At 43.2% G+C, this 20,585-nt stretch overlaps 1 protein-coding gene across 1 annotated transcript; it reads left to right on the forward strand.

The window, feature by feature from the left end:
* Nucleotides 1–139: 139 nt before the first annotated feature.
* Nucleotides 140–6,173, forward strand: ccdc174 (coiled-coil domain containing 174). Its single transcript, XM_049022560.1, has 11 exons — nt 140–303; nt 553–651; nt 1,001–1,101; nt 1,387–1,445; nt 1,612–1,780; nt 1,883–1,978; nt 2,142–2,281; nt 2,550–2,644; nt 4,917–5,061; nt 5,394–5,570; nt 5,701–6,173. Exons 1-11 carry the CDS (start codon nt 262–264, stop codon nt 5,946–5,948), a joined length of 1,371 nt encoding a protein of 456 aa, XP_048878517.1. The 5' UTR covers nt 140–261; the 3' UTR covers nt 5,949–6,173.
* Nucleotides 6,174–20,585: the final 14,412 nt, after the last annotated feature.

Genomic DNA, 20,585 nt, shown 5'->3' on the forward strand with positions numbered 1-20,585 from the left:
TAATAATAGCAAAAGGTATCCTGCAGCTAATACTGTTCGGACCCCTAATAATAATAATGATTATTATTACTACGATTATTATTATTATTAAAAAAAAAAAAAAAAACAGTAGTCCTCCCCAACGCCGTGCGGCAGTAGCGTTTATTAAGGATGTGCTTAGTGACGTCACAACAATGGCTGACTAACGCAGATCTAAGTAGTTATGAACATCTTTTAATAGCCGTGTAATTTGTGAATAACGTCCTACATGAATCAGCACAGATGGATAAAAAGAAAAAGCAGTATGATGTGACCGCTGCGTCCGTAAGTTTTGTTTTATTTGGAGGTGCATTTCGCGAGTTAGCCAGTCCGATTGCCTTGTGTTTCACTCTTGTCTCTGACACTGTTCATCTCTTTCCTTCTATCCCTTGATTCCGTCTCTGACTCTTGTCGTCTCTCTCTCTCTCTCTGTCCTGTTTCTGTCTTTGTTTCTGATTTTTTTTTGTTTGTTTCGGCCTGTCAATATTTTAAACTCTGTTCTGATTCTCCCTGTCGGGTTTCTGTTTTCTGCAGCTGGTTGATCTCAAAGCTGAACTCTACCGGAAGCAAGAGGAGTTTAGGCATGAAAGATTGGCATCTGATTCAGCGGAGAAGCCAAAATCTAAACTCACGGTGTGTATGAACAGACTTGTCAAAAAGTTATGAAAAAATCAGTTATGATGATGATTCTGGATGTTACTTTCAGAAACGTGAAATTTGGATTCCAAGTCACAAAGCTGCTGGATTTCTGTTGTTGTTCTACTGATTATATGAATTTATAAATTATACAGTAAGTGTCAGATTTTTGCATTTCCACAAAAACAATAATCTTTAAAATGTTAACACTGTTAAGTGGAATTTGTAGGACCTTAAATCTTAGAACTTTAGTAAACTCAATTTACTTAAATGTCTGGACTGGTGGCAAGATACTGTTTTTTTTTTTTTTTTTTTTTTTTTTTTTAAATATATATTACTTTTGTAGAAGCCCAACATCTGGAACAAGCAGAATGAGGGCGTATCCGTACGAGCCCAGAAGGATGTGGAACAGGCAACTGAAGAGGAGGACAGCCTTGAAAAATCAAGGTTCATGTTTGCTCATTCTATTGGTGAAGGACCTTCATAGTACACATTTAGACTACACCTGGGACTTGTTCCACACATCTGGGTTTCTTGCTTAGCCGGATAACTTGTCTGATTTAAAGTAGCTAAATAGTCTGAGCTCCCTTAAACCTGACAACTTATCTGGCTAAGCAAGAAATTCTGCATCGTGAAGCAAGCCCCTGATGTTGGCACTTGCCATGTTTGTGTTTACTTACTGTTTCTGTGTCAGTATGGGGCTTGTGAGTAAGCAAAAAAGTGCTCCAACAGGCGCAAGCTGGAGGAAAAGACCCGGCTGTATGAACAGATGAGTAAAGGAGACTTCCCAGGTACGCTAGCCATAATTGCTGTTTTTCACTACAGCAGAATGGTAACAAATACAGTATATTGAATGATTCTTTGTACTGTACAATACCAGGTTCGTAAATGTAGTTAAAAACTATGAGTCATCATGTATGAGTAGACATCTAAGCTTGCTGCTGTTCTGCTCATTAGATGAGGAGACAGAGAGTCAGTTCCTGGTGGATTTCACCCAAAAGATTATCGATCAGAAGAAGGCCCTAGAGGTGCAGCCCAAGACGACAGACGATTCTGACAGCGATGGAGGGGGGAATTGTGAAACGCTTGGGCACATTCCCCTAGCTAGTCACCCGGATGAGGAATGGTAACTGCATTAGCGAGTGGGATTGTCACCTTCTGTTTAAATACTGCTCATAATGGCAGTCCTGTGAGTGCAAATGGCAACTTGAGTCTCCATTTTTTGTAGGGTGGATTATGTTGATGCCCTTGGTCGATCTCGTAGATGTATGAAGAAAGATCTGCCAGAGTTCCAAAAACTTGACCAGGACCTTCATGGCAAGAGGTAAACAGAAGAAGGAAATGGCACTGTGGTTTCTACTCTACTTGATACTCTGTGGCACTCCTACCCTCGATTTTCTTCTGACAGAACTTCTGAGATGTTTGGACATCTCAATATGTTATTCGGCAGCACATTAGTTTGTTAAATGACTCCATACTGGTGGCAGGTTTGAGAAGCCTGGTGAGAAAACACTGCTGTCAGAAGACATGCGCAGGGAGCTGCAGCGACAGCAGTGGGAGCAGGAGGAAGAGGAGGCGATGAAGAGACCGGTTGGACCTGTGCACTATGAGAATATCCGAGACCAAGGTGAGACTGACAGGAAGATTGATTAAGATGTTTTATTTTAGAAAGGGCGTCATATGCTATGCATGTTTGTTTAAAAGATTTTGTAGTCATTTAAAGGAAATCAAAATTAAAAGGATATGTATTTTTTTTAAAGGGACACAGGATAATTCACAGATAGTTTCCATTAGCTGAGCAGCACACCCTGTGTAGCAGGGACTTCTGTAATCGTAATGTAAGTGATTAGTCAGAGGGTTACCAGCGTGCTAAGACCCCTGCGTCTGTGTGACAGAGGCTCGAGAGCTTGGTGTGGGTTACTACGCCTTCGCTAAAGATGAAGCCCTCCGTACAAAGCAGAGGGACACTCTGGATATGCTGAGGGACCAGGTGAGTCTTTCCAGTTGGCTGTGTAGCAATGCGTCTATTCTGTTGTCACAGGTCTTGGTGTGTGTGTGTATGGGTGTGTGTGTGCACGGGTGTGTGTGCGAGGTGTCTGCAGAGCAATAAAAAGTCTTAAAATGTCTTAAGTTCGAGTTGGTTCAATTAAGGCCTTGAAAAGTCTTATAAAGTCTTAAATGAAAGTTTAGTAGATCTTATTTTTTTTGAGGTCATAAACATTTATAGTGGTCCCCCGCTTTTCAGTGGTTTTGGTTACCTGTGGTCCGTAAATATTACATGGAAAATTGCAGAAATAGTTCATTAGTTTTAAATTGCATGCCATTCTGAGTAGTATGTTGGAATCATGCGGAATGTGAATCATCCCTTTGTCCAACTTATCCATGTAGTATATGGTACCTGCCAGTCCCTGAGTAGTAAAATAAATTAATTAAAAAACCAATACTTTAGAAAAATACAGTACAATAAAATTTTTCAAGAGAGACCACTTTCACGTAACTTTTATTACAGTGTATTGTTATGAATGTTTTATTGTTGGTAATCTCTAAAGTGTCCATAATTTATAAAAATAAGCTTTATCATGGGTATGTATTTATAGGAAAAAAACCTGGTGTTTATATGAGGTTTGGTACTATCCGTGGTTTCAGGGAGCTGCCAGGGCTATTAGAACATACTTCCCGGGTACAAAAAACATACTTGCCGTTGAAAAAAAATTCATTTAAGTTTAAAAGTGAGTGACTGTTAAGGAATAAACTACAGAGTCATTTTGTAACTGATCATTTTTGTGTTTTGAGTCCTTTTGCTGTGTGTGCTAAATCTTGTCAATATCTCCAAAAGAGGCAATCTCTACTGTCACGAGATATTCATATTGAGATATTGAGTTGATTGCTGCTGTTGCAACACCCATTTTTCATATCGCATTATGGGCAAATTTGAATTGAATTTAGAATGTTGGCATGTGCACTTTACGTTGTTATATATTATATGTATTATAATATTTATTATATGTATTATAATAGTTATCGCTCGCGTTTGGGCACTGGTGGTGAATGGAAACCATGCAATTATCAATAAAGACTTACAGAAATGCATAATCAAAAATCAAGTGATGTGCACTGTCCCCCATTGTCCGTTACTTAAACCACACTCTGCTGCTCGTCTCTCTCATTTAGTTTTATAGGTATTAGTCCATTCATTCTATCCCTCGCTCTCTGATTGGTGTAGTTATAAATGAGCATGGATGTTGTTCTAAAATATGTCAACACCTTTGTCTTCTTCCCCACTACATGTCCAGTCTGTGTGTGTGACTGATGGAATATTGATTGGGTTTTGAAGGGTGCATGTTAGTATACCCCTTAGGTTTGATAGTGTTTGATACAGTGAACTTTTTTATTTAAATTTTTTTAAGAGGGGGGGGGGGGGCAGACAGACAGACACCGACAGGATGTTCATGTGTTTCTTTTAATAACAGCAGTCAAAAAATGCAAATATTTTTGTCTGCTTTTCAGGTGCTTGACGCGGCATATTTTCTGACGCGCGCTCTCTGTCCGCTGGTGGGAGTGTGCTCACCTGTGTGTGCATGCATGTCTCTGTGCATGTGCATTGGGGCGGAGCTCGGCCATGCGCGATACAGAGAGCAGAGGGAAATTGTAAACGCATGACTGTGTAGATACAAAAATGACAAGCTGTTGTGTAAGATAAATAACATAAGGTTATTTAGTTTGTTTGATAAAAGGACAATGTATAGACCTGTTCTATTGGAAAGGTAACCTTAAATGACTTCTATTGTGATCTGGCGCCATATAGAAAATAAAATTAAATAAAATTAACTTGACCTTCATGGGGAGGGGGGGTCGGCGGGAGGTGCCTTTGACCCCCCTAATATAATGGTACGGGAAACACTGTCAAAGTATTGGAAAACGGGACGATAAATGTCTTAATCTGAGTCCAGTGTTTCTCTGTTTTGAGTCTAGTTTCTTGGTAGGGGGAAAGAAGCATCCACGCATTGTAAACCTGATTTATTATTCACACATCGATCAATAGACTATTTTTACTACAAACTTGAATGACCAGTGGGTGTAGTCACTCTAGTGTAAATGTATGGGTATTGATTTTGGTAAAGCATTTTGGCTTGAAGTTTTAATTTTCACATCAGGATTTCTGCAGAGACCATACGTGTGTGTGTGTCTGTGTGTGTGTGTGTGTATGTGGATGTGTGCTTGTACATGCCACCGGCCTTCTCAGAGATCTGCTTTCCCCACAGACCACAGATCAGCGTGCCAAGAGGGAGAAACTCAAAGACAAAAGGAGAGCTGTACTTCAGTCCCGGCTGGCTAAGGTGAGGCAGAGGAAGATGAAGATTATGAAGCTGGATGTCACAGAGACAGAAGAAAGGGCAGAAGATGAAGGTAACACTAAAAGATAAATTAGCAATCCAGTTCCATTTAGGAATAGTTCAGTGTGTGTAGTAATCTCAGAATTCCCCACTGCATGAATGATAATCTCAGAATTCCCCACTGCATGAATGATAATCTCAGAATTCCCCACTGCATGAATGATAATCTCAGAATTCCCCTCTGCATGAATGATAATCCCAGAATTCCCCTCTGCATGAATGATAATCCCAGAATTCCCCTCTGCATGAATGATAATCCCAGAATGCCCCACTGCATGTGATAGTCCTAGTTTCCACATGCTTTACTTGATGATATTTGACTCCACAATGAATCCTGTTTTTCAGGCAAAGCTGAGGAAGAGATAATTGGACCTCAGCCTACAGTTGAAGGACCCCCTAGACCCCCTCCTGGTCTGCCTGCTCCTGTGCCCTCTGGGCTAAATAAGGTGGTGGTGGAGATCCAGGAGAGGAGGGACACGAAGCCCGGCGTGCCCCACGTTCGGGAATGGGATCGGGGAAAAGGTAGCATGGCTTCACCTTCGTTGAGCAGTAGAGAATGATGAGTGGAGCCCCCTGCTGGCAGTTGAATACCCATGAGCTGAGGTCATTGTGTGCACTGACCGAAGTCTTTGGCTGTCTCATCCATTTTCAGTTTCCTTCGGCAACTGGACCAGCCAGCGGCGGCAGGAGCGGGAGCCAGAGTTTGCCCCTCCCACTGCATACTTCAGTGACAGGGGGGCGGCAAGGAGTGGGTCAGACTGGGGCCCACAGAAGGCCCCCTTTCGCCAGCCATGGTCCCAAAGCAGCACTGCACAGTCACAGAGCCCAGCTCAGGATCCCCCAGGGGCCCCATCTAAGAGCCTGGATGACATGCTTTCATTTTACAAACATTCCACTTAAGGGAATTCTGGAAGGGACAATGAAGGGACAATCACCTGTCAATGAACCAGGAATGCGTAGTCATTCCTGGCAGAATTCCTGTCCTTGGGGAGAAGCCCACCCTGTGCTTAACACGCACACCTACAACCTAGTCATGGGGGCTCTTCGGCTTCGTTAATGGGGTGTAATGGATCTATGATCCTAGTTTCCATTATGTTGACTATTAAAATTGTGTTGTTAACCACACCCTAATGCGTGGACCTTTTTGGGGCGTAGCAGATGAGTATTTATCAGTATTCTTAACGGAGCACATCAGGTTGGATTTCAATTAGATTTTTTTGTTTTAGTGTTTTTCAAGTGATTAAGCATTTTTAAGGGAAGCTACTTCGAGGTTCTGTGATTTTTGGTAAATAATGCATACGGAACGGTTTATGACTCTTACTTATACATTTGTATTAACAGTGCATGTAAATGCCTCATTAAATTTTGAGCAGTAAAATGTCATTAGGCTTAAAGTCAGTCTTCCTTTATGAGAAAGTTAATGGAGGAGTTATCCTGCACATTTAATAACAGCAGTGCAGGCGGGAGGGTCGTTAGTGGGTCTGCGAGTGGCCCTGCCTGGGCCTCGGCCCCTGAACACTGAGGCCCAGCGCTCTGGCCTCAACTTTTCCACAGCTTATTGACAGATTGATGAAGGTTTTTTGTTCTCTCTGGCACTTCGAGGAGATGAAGGCAAAAAGTTTACCGAGAGCCTGGGCTTTGATTCTCCAGGTGTGGCCGTATAATGAAATGAGGCATTAATATGCAGGTAAATGAAAACATAGGATGCACTTCATAGTAAAAAAGTTATTATGGGCATAATATTATTGAACTTAATTAAATCCTAGATTTGTTGTCTCTATAAATGAAGGTGTGGATAATTAATTAATAGTGCATCCTCTGTGAATCCCACTAAAAGATAATGAGAGGAATAGGATGGGGACCTGGGGTCAACTGCTAGTGTAGTAGGTCCTCCTGGACCTCCAGAAGGACCATGTTTGCCAAGATTCTCTAATATAACCTGTTATTACCATAGAGATGGAAAGTGCTGGGTAACACAGGGCTTCTATATGAGGTATAAAAAAGTAATATTCTAAGTGATTGCCTACAAAAATGTCTCCCCAGAGCAAAAATAGCTTATTCAGACTTATTCAGAAATACCACTAGAGTTTCTCATATGTAGATAAATTGCATCTGAACGAGACCATAGTCTTATTATCAGTAAGAGGAGAAGCTCAAAGTGCAAAAAAATAATGGTTTTCAGAGCACTTTAAAACTGGGAAGTGAATACGCAGAGGTTTATTTACTGTAAATCCCATGCAGTAAAAATAATTTAATCCCTGATTTGTTCAAATTTCTCAATTTATTCATGGCTTTCTGTGACTTTCTGCACAACTATAAACTGCAAATGCAGCTCAATTCCAATAGATGGCAGTAACCAGTATTAAAAATATCCCTGTTGTATCACAAATACGGATCAGATTACAAGAGGTGCTCCTGATGTGGTGCTGTATTTATTACACAAGGTTGGATGACCTAAGTGTTAGAAGCTTTAGTAATGGTGAGATGCCACATATTTTTAAAGCTCCCTATAATTTCTTTTATGATAATACATGTCTTTGTCCTAATTAAAATTGATCTTCGTTTTCAGTAAAAAAAAAAAAAATTGTACTCCCTGCTCAGAAAGATACAGTAGAGGTCATTGGGAATGTACATCCTTGTGTCATCAATTTACCATTAATCAGGCTTTAGGTAGTTGGAGAAAGTGTGTGTGTGTGTGTGTCTGTGTGTGCTCGTGTGCGTGCGTGCTTGTGTCCCAAACAGGCCCTGCCACTGAAATGAGGTGTCAGCTTCATCAACAGCCAACATCGTCACATGGATCCCTGGCTCTGAGGCTCCTGCTGGGTGACCCACCTTATCTGTGAAGGGCAATTGTCATTAAAAACGCTTTGTCTGAGCACCTTCATCATGTCTGCTCCACATCTCCTGTCCCATTAAGGGAAATTGTCAATTCTTATTTCCTTAAAGATGACCAAAAATTTTCAATGAATCTATACACAACAAAGGCATTTTGTGACCATTCAGAACTAATTATATGCTGAAGGATTTGGAGTGTTAATTTTTATGTGCATTTTTAGCTCATCGCTGCCTAGATGTGTGTGCATGTGCTCACAGAAAGCTCTGAGAAGGGGAGTTGTTTTCTTCTTCCTAATGAAGTTTTCTTTCATGTGACAGCCAGTGAGGACTGCTTCCTGGTGCCATGCTCCCCTCACTGGTTCATTCCCACCTTCACCGGCTGTTATTCACACTCTTTCCTTTTTCGCTTCACGTCAGCATATTTACCCCCAGGGCTAGCAAAAAGCATGGCATCCAATGCTAATTAATATGTCATTAAAACACCTTCAGACTGGCACACTGAGGCGTACGGAGGACTGCATGGTAAGCAAAGAGGGAGCTGCGTGTCTCTACTTAAAGCAAGCTTTGCATATGCTCATGCGCATGCATTGCTTTCTTGAAGGTGCTACTCATTAGATTCCCATCTTCCTTCTTGACGCCACAATTCCATCCCTTCATGCAAAAAGCTGTGCCATGCATCAGCCTTTCACTGTTATACTCACTAATTTCCCATGAGTCACTGGCAACATGTAAAATTAAACTTACTGGCCGTAGTCCACACAAGGCCGTAATTATCTATTGTGGAGAACACCCCCCCCCAGTATTCAGATGTGCTCACAATATCCCCCCCCCCCCAATATATATTATTATTATTGCCTTGGTCCCTCCCAATGTTGACTGCATGGCTACCGTCTTGAGTCGGCAGGAATAAAATCACAAAAGTTCCCCATTTATGAAAAAAAATCGAATCGATTTTTAGCAAGAGATATCGAACTTGAAATGGTTGAATTTTTAAGTGTTCATGGCGGACAATCACACATGGAGTTTTCCCATCTTACCAATCCTCAATTATCACCCATTCGGTTTCTGGGGAGTGAACTGAGAGCTCCTATCCCACACCCACCTGAGCCCCAGTGTCCTGTACACCACCTAGTGGGAAACAGCACCGCTTCCTGATGTTTACGTCAGGCAGCGTCACCTGTGTCCATGTAAGGCATCTGCCAGGCAGGTGGGAACAGCGAGTGGCTGCGGGGGGAAGTTCTCACTGTTGCGGCCTGTGATTGATCACATTCTACGCCATCACAGTTTGATTAAAGGCTGCATGATTTATCTGTGCTGTTCTGAATATCATTACATTGCATGTGTTTCTTCTTGACAGCGCATAAGAAATGTCTTATTCTGTGTGTGTTTGCACAAGGGACCGTATAATGATTCTCAAATAAAGCTTTAAAGGTTTAAAAACTGAACCCTGCCAAGCAAATGAATAAATTAGCCAACAGATCTCTTTGTTTCAAGGGACCTTGATATTAAAACAGGAAACTGCCCCCGTTGAGTTTTGTTTCCATTTGAAGTTTGATGGATGTGTTTACCGTAAGCAGAGATTGCTCTGAGACAGGTCCTTACAGCGCGGGGGAGGGGAGTCTCCTTATCAATCTGATCAGGGCTATTGTTCCACTTTATTGTTGATGTCTGAGAACTGTCGTCTGTCTCATTCATTATGATTTTAAAGCTGCACGTAAGCCGAAGTTGAACAGCGATGGAGACAAGTGTACAGGAGCTTGTTTTGGAAGCTTTAACATGACAGCAAAACTTGGCTGTGTTTTATTCATCTTCAATGAAACATGGCAGGACTGAATGCCATGCCTATTAAGGAAATTCTGGCACCTCACTTAGTCGTACAACAGAAGTACCTTTTTCCAGACCGGAAAATCGAGAGCTGCATTCCGGGTTATTATCTTGCTGCTTCAGCAGTTTCCAAAGGTGCTCCTCTCCTCCGTAACATAGAACTGGCAGAAACGTCCTCATTTAGATGACATGTTTGTCTGTGGCAAGCTGTCTCCCTGTACTATGAAAGCCTCTGTCTCCTGCTTGACCTGCATCGTCCTTGTTCTACCAGTGACTACAGATGCTTCGGTGAATCATTTCCTGATCATTATCCTTGGCTCTCTACAGTTACAGCTACAGCTCCTCTTCGTTGATTAAGGTTTGTTTAGCCAGGTTCTTTGTTTCTGTATTTGCTTTGAACTGAGAGAAGCCCTATGAATTTCTGAGCCAAACTGTCCATTCATGACCTAGGTTGACCTAGGTGGGGTGAGTCAGTGTATGATCATAGCAAACGCCTACATCTTAACAGATGAGAGAATGGGAAGCACCACTTAGATGAACCAAAGTAGATGTGCTAGACCCGGTGCTATGACCTGCATGACTATTGTGTTTTCATATGTGGTGCTAAAATTCTGCAGCATTAAGGTGCTTATTTGTTAATGCTTTTCTAGTACATAAGGATGTGCCTTTATGTATTCACTAAAGTGCACCTGAGTCACCTCTAACCCCTGACATGACTCTCAGGCCGTGTCCTTTGTTTTCATCCTCTCTGTCCCATTGGTATCATGAATCTGTCTGCACTGACAAAAAAAAAAAAAACAGTTATTCTGGATGGAAGCCATTTTCTGTCACTTTCCAGCATTCTCTACCTTCATTTTTTGCCTGTAGGGGGCAGCCCTAAGCTGTGATTGTTTATGAGAGGTTGTGGGAGGCACTCTGTGTACCCCCAGCCTCCTGTGGGAGGGGCTTACAGCTGCCGTGAGGTGGAGATCTCACACAGTGAACTTGTCTTTTTTGTTTTTTCCTTTCTTTGTGTGAGGAGGTCGATGAGGCACAATCACTCACAATATGGCCGCATCAGACATGGTTCACGGGGGACTGAAATACAGAGCAGGTTTCTTCATACTTCCCCTAATAGTCATGTGATTGTGCTACAACCATAGTAATTGAGTTTGTCACTTAGCAGCAGTAGTGTAGTCCAGGGTATACACAGGTATACGGGGTACACCCACTTCTTATTAGGTCGTCACAACGTATATTCCCTTGTAAACCCCCCTGTTATGGGTACACGTTGCAGTGTAATACAGGGTATACACAGGTATACGGCATACACCCACTTCTTATTAGGTCATCACAGCATATATTCCCTTGTAAAACCCCAGTTACGGGTATACGTTTCAGTGTAATACAGGGTATACACAGGTATACAGCGTACACCCACTTCTTATTAGGTCGTCACAGTGTATATTCCCTTGTAAAACCCCCATTATGGGTATACGTTGCAGTGTAATGCAGGGTATACGCAGGTATACGGCGTACACCCACTTCTTATTAGGTTGTCACAGTGTATATTCCCTTGTAAAACCCCCGTTTCGGGTATACGTTGCAGTGTAATATAGGGTATATGTGGGTATACGGCGCTTTCAGTCCACACACATCCACGTACATTGATATGCATTTATGTGCTGTTTTTTTCTGCCATTGGGTGCGTTCGACTTTATGCAGCTGCTTACAGCGCTGGCTTAAAGCAATGTATTCTTGTCCTGATGCAATGCAACATGGTTAGATTTTTTTGTGCAACAATATTATGCTGTGCAAAACGTCACCATGCCCAAGTCGAACGCACCCATTGCTGTCTGTTTTGGTTACGTTTTGGGAAAACTAACGATTGGTTCGAGCAAACGGATTACGCCAATCAGAGGCAGAGTAGGGCGGGACATGCCATTCATTTGCTAAACCGGGAAAAATATCTACTATTATCTAAAATATCTACTATTAATAAAATAGGCCTCTGTACCACCAGTAATTTTCGTATACTGCCACTAACAAATCATTTTCATTTTATAATTGTGTCACTCTCGAGCCTTCACTATCTGTTGCAGATTATATATTCTAAGATACTTTTTACAAAATAATCTACTTTCCCCATGGACTAAGAAAATGTATGCATTATACAGTTGAATCACTGTAATATATGAACCAGACAGATTTGCAAAATCTGCATCTCTGGTTTGTTAATCTCATGATGATCCCTGAATGAAGTCAGGCAGCAGATGTAAATAGTACTGTCCCTTTCCAGTGGGAGCTAAATCTGTAAGACTGTCACTATTAATAATGGGGCACTTTTTTCTTTTGCTGTGTAGGCTGCCGAAAAATGTGGGGGCTAAATGTACAGTATACCCACTTCTCCACTGCTTAGCACCTTTTGCTGGCTGGTTTTGTTGGAACTACTGAACGCTTTTTTGGACTCCTGACACCCCCAAGCGGCAGTAATTACCACCACTCAAACCATGTATGTACCCAGGGCCCCCTACTGGCCACAATTGGTCATTACAGTAGGGGGGAAGGGGACCACAAAGGGACCTTTTGAGTGGAATCCCAGAAGGAACAAACCTCAATTCCCACCCCCCACAAGTTGCTGCACATCTCTAGAACCAAACCATGTACTTAATGATCCACCTGCAGGTCAGTATTGAAATTGTAAGGTCAAATCAATGCATCTGTGAATGTCATCGCTGTTGTGGAAGTCCTCCTGCCTCATCCTTGTGTCTGAATGATCCAGGTACTGAGGACAGGTGAAAGGAGGCTGATGGAGGAGGTCGCCCATCACAATCCAGAATAATCTAGATAGAGCAGCGCTAGAAATGAGCAGTCCTGCAGTCCCTGTCCGTGATGACGTCACAGAAGCTGAGAGATGGCAGGTATGCAGAAGGACATTTCTGTTATGTTGTTTTGTGTTGCTTGTTTCACTTTCTTCCAGAGAGAAAATAATCAATATAGGGACTCTGGCTTTCATAGGCACTGAACCCCCGGCCCCCGGTTCTTCTCTGATTTGTTAGGCTGACCCCCATTCTTCCATTTTCCAAACCTCAGCAGCACCTCACTCTAAACCATCCCTTCTTCTTTTTCTTTTTTTAAATGTTTTTTCCCTGTTCCTCTTCATTGGAATACTCCCTCTCTCCCTCTCTGTTCTCCAGGGTTTCCAATCCTTGCCAACTTTTCCCACATTTTCAAAGAATTATGCTCTGACTGCAACCCCTCAGCCACTCACATACACACACAGTTTTCCTGTTGACTTTCACAATATTTTCATTGTGGTGCTCCAGCTGAGAGAGAAAGATGTCATCTCTTTCAGAACAGTTTATGATCAAATAAGAAATAGTATGCTGTATACTATGCACTGTGAGTTTAAAGTTGTATTTTTTTCGCTGAGTTTGATATCTGAAAGCAGTCTTGTGTTCTTCCAGTTTAGCGTCATGGGAGTGTTTAGACTTTTTTGTTGATATTTTTTTCCTCTTCCCTTGGATAAAGTGGGCAGGGTTGTGCTTAGGGATGGGGTTACATCCTTCCTCCATGCCCTGGGTGTGCTGGGTCAGATCTCAGGCAGACAGGGGGGCGTGGTTTGTGCAGTACCCCCAGAGTCCTGAGGGGGCACTCTAACCACACCCTCTGCTCCAGTTCACACAGCTGAGAACGAGACCCTATTTACTATAACTCCACTGTTTTTCTGTGTTTTTAAGCCACTCTTTCTCCTCTCTGTTGTGTTCCTTTTTAGTCTTTCAGAAGTCATGTACTTTTGAATTAAGAATCAGATGTTTCTTTTGTTCTCCCATCGCTTTAGTGCTAAGCTAATGTAGATTTGTGTATCCTGTTTGTTTCCCTTTTCAGGGAGTTTTTTTAGCTATACTCTGAGACATCAATGTGGATAAAATGCATTGATCAGCACCAAACTGGAAATTAGTGTAACCTTTTCACTCTATCTATTTTGAAGGAGATTCATGTTTTCTTGGTATGGGGGGATGCGAATTTATGGAGATAGGCTATCCACAAGCCTTAATTAGCTCACCATGCCTACAGTAATGGTCTGATCTTGGGATGTGGCATTTTTTTTCATGTCCCTGGCCTTTTCGGTGCTTAAAAATCCTTCCTGACCTTTCTGCAGTGGAGGACTGGATTGCAGCAAAATATGTTGATGATTTTTAAATTAATGTTACAAATAGAGTAACATATTGTTATAGTTTTAAAAATGGGTTATAAGTTGCATTTTTGGCCTTTGCAAAACTGGGCCCTGCTGAGTGATGGCATGGAAGCTAATGTAGATGTCAGGGTGTTTCATTCATTAACTCTGATGCTGGTACAGGCACTGACATCACTACAGCCCCAAATAAGTGCAAACATGAACGCAGATGCTTATAACTCCTCACTACAGTCCGAGTAGCACATAAGCATAAATGGTAATGTTAATAACTCATCACTATAGTCCGAGGACAGTGTAAGCATAAATGCTAATGCTAATAACTGAAGGTGATTGTGCTGTGAGGCCATTGCTGGGTCCCATTGGATACCCACGTAGCCGGCATGCGTTTGGTCTCCTTGGATACGCCTGCACTCCCACTTTCTCTTTTTCACAGCCGCAAGACGAATGGCCTCCTTAACGTGAATGTGGCCAGTGGTGTCACCCATCGGCGAGTCACACCCTGCCCCGCCGGTGATGTACGATGCTGAAAATGTGACAAGCTGCGACGAACAAACTATGCCCTGCGGCTGTGCCCTGACAAAGCTGTTATGTGCTCATGTATCACAGAGACTTTACAGCTTCCAAAATAAAATGTAATTTTACCACATCATAAAATGACAGATTAAAGCAGCAGCTTTATAAAGGTTACATGGGCTGCAAACAACATTTGTCACACTTTCAGCATTAATGAAATGCTCGTTTCCCATAATCCATTGCTGCATGCAGGCCACACCTTTTGTGTTTAGCTTACTTCTTGGCTCTGCTCTTCCCATGTATCCCATACATGTATCCCAGACATATGTTACCTATTGTGTTGTGAATGGTACGTAAAACACAGCGAGCAATAACCATAACCTAGCAGATCCCACAGTTTTTGTAAACTTGCATCTGTTGCTTTGTGTCTCCTCACCGTGTACATGGCTTCGCTTGGTCTGTGTGTACGACCTCGTCCTGTTTGCATCCCTTCACCAAAAACACAGGAGAGAGGAAACAGGCATCATCAAAGCAGCTTTCTCTTCTCTAATGAATCGACTCAGGACCCTGCTGTCTGACCCCTGGCTGTCCCTGCCCTCCCTCCCTTAGTCTATGTCAGGCAGGGTCATCACACCTCCTGCTAAAATATCGCAGTGACAGTAACTAATAAAATTAGTTGCTAATGTTTATTCCACATGGCAGCAATTGGGACATTATAACGTGAATCTGGGTTTAAACAGTTCCTTTGAGGACCCATTATGTCTTCTTTTAAGTGATTAGAAAAATCATTTGTAAATATTGACAATAACTACTGAAAATGTGCGTCCATCCATTTTTAGTAACCACTTATTGCAGTTCTGATATATGCATACAGGTCCTTCTGCAGGATACATTAATTACATTGATTTACTGTTTTTTTTTATCTGTTTTCCATTCCATTTATCCAGTGCAGGGTTGCATAGCAGAAAACCTTCTGAACATGATACCAGCCCATCACAGGGTACATACACAGAGTACATGCACATCACAGGGTACATACACAGGGTACATACACATACACATCACAGGGTAAATACACATCACAGGGCTGCATTAACAGCATCAAGTTCCCCTGGGCAGCAGCATGCATGACGTCAAGCAAGAAATAAATGGAGCCAATTGGAAATCAGAAATATAGCATAAGAAAAACGCTACATAGGAACGTATTAAAAGAATACACAATCATACAAAATATGCTAGATAAGAACCACATTGACTTGTTAAATAACATTTATGAATGGAACAGGAGGGCCCCAGCGGTTCTTCTGCTTGGTGCCCCCCGAGGTCGCGGTGCCCCTGGGGACGTACCCAAATACCCATATGGTTAATCCAGGTCAGCACACACACACTCCCCAGGCACTTCAGAGATGCTGATTGACCTAACCCTGTTTCTTTGGTCGCAGAAAGGGTCGCAGAAAGAAAAACTGCACAAATCTGAGTGAAAAACTCCGTACACCTTGACCCTTGGGGCCAGTGTTACCCATTGAGGCACCCTGCCATGCCACAAAAATGCACTTTGCACTGAAAATTTAATATAATCTATATATATCTAGTCTATATAATCCCAGCTTGGGGCTGTTGTCAAATGCCCATACCCCCCCCCCACAATAAATTTTTTTAGATGAAACTTAAGAACATAAGAACATGAGAACTATACAAACGAGAGGAGGCCATTCGGCCCATCAAGCTCGCCTTAATCAGATGAATAGTGTTAAAAACACAGTTACCTTCAGTCTACACTGACATGTTAGTTTCAAGGACTCAAAGCAATAAAAGACACTCACTGACTCACACAACAAAATCCAAAACAGGAAAGCAGAAGTAGAGCATCCATCCACAATGTACCATAAACTGCAGGAAACTGGTAGGCAATAGGACTTCGTAACTGGGTGGGTGGCGAACAATACGAGAACTGGGGGAAAAGGAACAGGAATTGGAAAATGGGGACTGAAATGCAAAAACAAGATGCAGGCAAACAAAACGACAGAGATAAAATGCAGAAAGATTAAATCCAGCCACATGAACCTGGAAAGTAGGCTGCAGACTGACGTGAGTGACTAGACCCTTGATAAAGCTTCACTTTTGTTTTGTTGTGTATCCCCTCTTTGGGCATTGACCTGGTCTCTGTCTGGTTCTTGTAACCCTGCAGAAGAAGCCCTGTCCCCAGTAAACCATTGGTAACCCAGTCACTTAGTTCTTCCCACAATCCAAAATCAAGCAATGCACAATTTAATTTGATATCTATTCAATGATACTCAGCGACGTGACAAAAAACGTTAAACACCCAGACGGAGTGGTGGAAATGAATCTGCACATGTTGAAAGGTCATGTGACTGTATCACAATGATTATCATATCAGATCAAATGGACAACAGAGTTGGCAGTAAGGGTACACTGCTGGTTCCATCTCTGGTCTACATATGTACCAAATTACATCCAAATCTGATCAATACTTCTGGGTGCTTAACTTTTTTTTTGTCTCTGTGTGTACATACATTACTCTGGCTAGAATTTCTACAAGGTCCTAGTGCCCCTTGCATCAGTAAGGTTGTAAGATATTGGGAAAAGTTCCCTGTTCAGTGTAAATAAGACTTCCAATTCAGAACAGGGGAGCAAGGAGCATTCTGAAGTCCATGATTAAATGCCCCTTAGGTGAAACAATTATTAGAATGACAGACGATACGATCTACTTTACCAATGATTTTACTCAGTTATGAATTATTAACTGTGTACATTGTGCAGCTCACACATTATTGCGCGATAAAAGTTGCTGCCCTTTTCTGACCCCTCTGTTAATTTAAATCCCACTGGAACATGAATCGCCAGGGCAATAGAGCTGCTCTCAACCAATCAGAGGGAACTGAATGAGGAACCCCCCCCCGCCCTGCTTCGTCCATCACTGTCCCAGTGCATGGCTCTGACTGATTGCCCAAGGTGACACAGTCCCTGTAGGTTCTGCTAGCGGGTGAAAGTGGCCAGGAAATGAAAGGCTTTGGTGGACATAATAAAGAGTGTGGGACTTAATCAGCGTGCTGGGCATATGGGGGGCCATGAAATGTCTCTAGGTTGGGGGGGGGGTGGGGTGGATGGCTGGTGACTTATTACACTTAACACGGCTAAATGGTGGCTTTCATTCCCTGAAGCGTGTAGTGTGTTAGCAAAGGTCAGGGACCTTCCCACATCACAGTGGCGTGTGTAGTTATTTCAGAGCAGGGAGTGATAAGACCCCATAACCAGATGTGAATCGCTATTTGGCCCTTTCCAGTTCTATCCTGGGGGAGGCTTTCGTGTTCATGTACAGGTGTGTGTATCATTTGATGCATCTGCATTTGTCTATGGGGGGGATGGATATTCTTTTTGGCATCTCTCCCCTCCCTTGGCAGAATTGTTTCCCATACCAGCAGGGCCTTCTGTGTCTCCATTGAAGCGCCAGAGTCTTGCCTCTCCTGGCGGCAGTATTTGTGCAAAATGTGCACTGGGCCAAAGAGCTAGTTTCAAGGCAGCATGCGTGATAGCAGCTGAGGGCTGTGAGGGGCTGCGGCTGTGATGTTATGGAAGGTGGCAGGCGGAAGGCCCCCCGCTCTGTGGAAGCGGTGCCAACTGGACACCTGCCTGCTGTCTGAGAGGCGCGCGTAGTGCAGCAACATGGCCGGTCATGCTGGCTGTGTTGCTACCAAGTGTTGCCGCCCTCAGTAACTGGCTAGTAAGTCCGAGGTTCCACCATCAAACATTGTCAAACCAAACCTCCTGAAGTCACCGTTCCTTTGTGGGGAAGTGTATGGCTTAGTGTATGGTGGCGTTTGCACCTGTGACCAGAAGGTTGCTGGCTTGAACCCAGTGCTTGATAGAGTTACCTCATTTCTACTGAGCAAGGTTCCTAACCCTCACCATCACCCAAAGAAAAAGTGCTACAAGCTTCACTCAACCTCTCTATATGTGTGTGTGTGTGTGTGTGTCTTATAAAAATGGGAATAAGGTGGGATATGCAAAAGCTAACCCATTCCAGTGTACTTTTTGAATACGATAGATTATTCATATAAAAGTCATTCAGCATAGAACATATGCAGTTCAATGCCCTGATTGGTAATATTTAATGGAGGGTTTACAGGGGTCTGCTGAGTGGTACAGGGCCTGAATTTTCACTCCTATAGTCCTCTTCCTTTGTGGGAAAGCATGCACGCTATGAAGACCAATCAACTCCCCTTTTTATGAGTATGTCACCCACCTTTGAGCCACTCATAAATGTGGCTTAATGGTCCTGGGCCGGTGTTAAAACATAAAAACGCTCACAAAGCTGGGTGCTGCACTTTGTGCACGTGAACACTCTGGAATCACGCTTTAGCACAAACTATTGCTTGTCATGGCCTGCTCGTCCGGTGCTCTCATATGCCACGCCCCCTGTGATATCCTCCTATGGCAATTATGCAACACTGGGCTGGTTTCGGTATTTACCGGGTTTATTGGCAGCAACACACAGATGAAACACTCGCCATGCACACCCTGCAGTACCGCACTTTTTCTATATGTCTTTACAAGCCTAAACCAGAAACTTTAGCTCCCCCTAGGTGCGTACCTCCCAGTAACATTAGCACATCCCTTCCCCTCTGATAACATGAGAATAAACTTATTAGCACAACAATGAACCCCAATACACAAGGATCATACAATACAGCAACCCAGAAACCCCCTCTCTTTTTTTAACAACATAACATTACTAAACTAGGGATTCTGGTTGACTGCCTCCTCCCTGTGAGATTCCAGGATGCATTCTTGTCCTGTAGCCGGGGAACTTACTACTACGCTAAGCATAGTCTTCTAAGTAAGCAGGAACCCTTCTACACCATTGTGATCTTCTCAGTTCACCTTGCTGCTCTGCAGTAGATGACCCCAGTGGTTCAACTCCTGAGGTTGCTATAGTGCAATCACCGCAATCAAAGAGAATGGTTGCCTCTTTGGCCCCTATAGGTTCCCTGTTCCCCTCATCTGGGGTGTGAGGAGATTCTTTGGGTATCACCCAAACACACAACTTTTGCTACGTACTTGGTCAATGTGTCGCCGCACAACCTGCCCATTCCCAAGTGTGACCTTGCATGATACTGGACCAGTTTTTTCTGTCACTGCCCCAGGAATCCAGGTCGGACCTAAACCAAAGTTGCGAGTGAAAACCAAATCACCTTCTTCCAACATCCTTTCCCAGTCATGCATGTCATGGTAGTACTTTTGTTTCTCCTGTTTCCTGTGCACCCTGTTCTTAAAATCAGGGTGAATTAAATCCAAAGTTGACCTCAGTTTCCGGCCACACAACAATTCGGCAGGTGATTCAGCTGTCGTGACTGGGGTGTGATACGGTAGCCAAACAAGGCCCTTGCCATTTTAGTTTCAATGGAGTCACCTGTGCTTTTCTTCATGATCGCCTTAAAGGTCTGCACAACTCTTTCGGCCAAGTCGTTCGAAGCAGGTTTGGTGCCGTAGTAATGTGACGGATACCATTCTTTCCTGTGAATTCCTGAAATCATTCACTGGTAAAACAACTATCATTGTCTGTCACAATTACTTCCAGTATACAATGTTGACTAAAGCTGTGTCTTAGGCACTCAATAGTTATAGCTGACATAGACCTATGTTACATGTGTGTGGAGTTTGCATGTTCTCCCCATGTCGTCGTGGGGTTTCCTCCGGGTACTCCGGTTTTCTCCCAGAGTCCAAAAACATGCTAAGGCTAATTGGAGTTGCTAAATTGCCCATAGGAGTGCATGTGTGAGTGAATGGTGTGTGAGTGTGCCCTGCGATGGGCTGGCCCCCCATCCTGGGTTGTTCCTTGCCTCGTGCCCATAGCTTCCGGGATAGGCTCCGGACCCCCCGCGACCCAGTAGGATGAGCGGTTTGGAAAATGGATGGATGGATGGACATAGACCTACTCACCACATGTGCATCGATCCATTTGGAATATGCGTCCACCAGAATCAGGAACATTCGTCCCATCCATGGACCAGCATAATCAACATGGACTCTTCTCCAGGGTTTGTTGGGGACTTCCCATGGGTGTAACGGGGCCACTGGAGGACTAGGCTTATTCTCTTGACACACCATGCAGACTTTTACCAGTGCTTCCACCTCTGTGTCCATAAGAAATTTACAAATTAGAGGAG

This window comes from Brienomyrus brachyistius, chromosome 8 (genome assembly GCF_023856365.1).
Source record: "Brienomyrus brachyistius isolate T26 chromosome 8, BBRACH_0.4, whole genome shotgun sequence".
Taxonomy (NCBI): Eukaryota; Metazoa; Chordata; class Actinopteri; order Osteoglossiformes; family Mormyridae; genus Brienomyrus; species Brienomyrus brachyistius.

Bases quoted from the DNA above. Each gene is read 5' to 3' on its own strand.
- ccdc174 (XM_049022560.1), top strand. From the start codon at position 262: ATGGATAAAAAGAAAAAGCAGTATGATGTGACCGCTGCGTCC. The intron at 1,102-1,386 runs GTTCATGTTTGC...GTGCTCCAACAG, and splicing joins GACAGCCTTGAAAAATCAAG to GCGCAAGCTGGAGGAAAAGA. The intron at 2,282-2,549 runs GTGAGACTGACA...TCTGTGTGACAG, and splicing joins TGAGAATATCCGAGACCAAG to AGGCTCGAGAGCTTGGTGTG.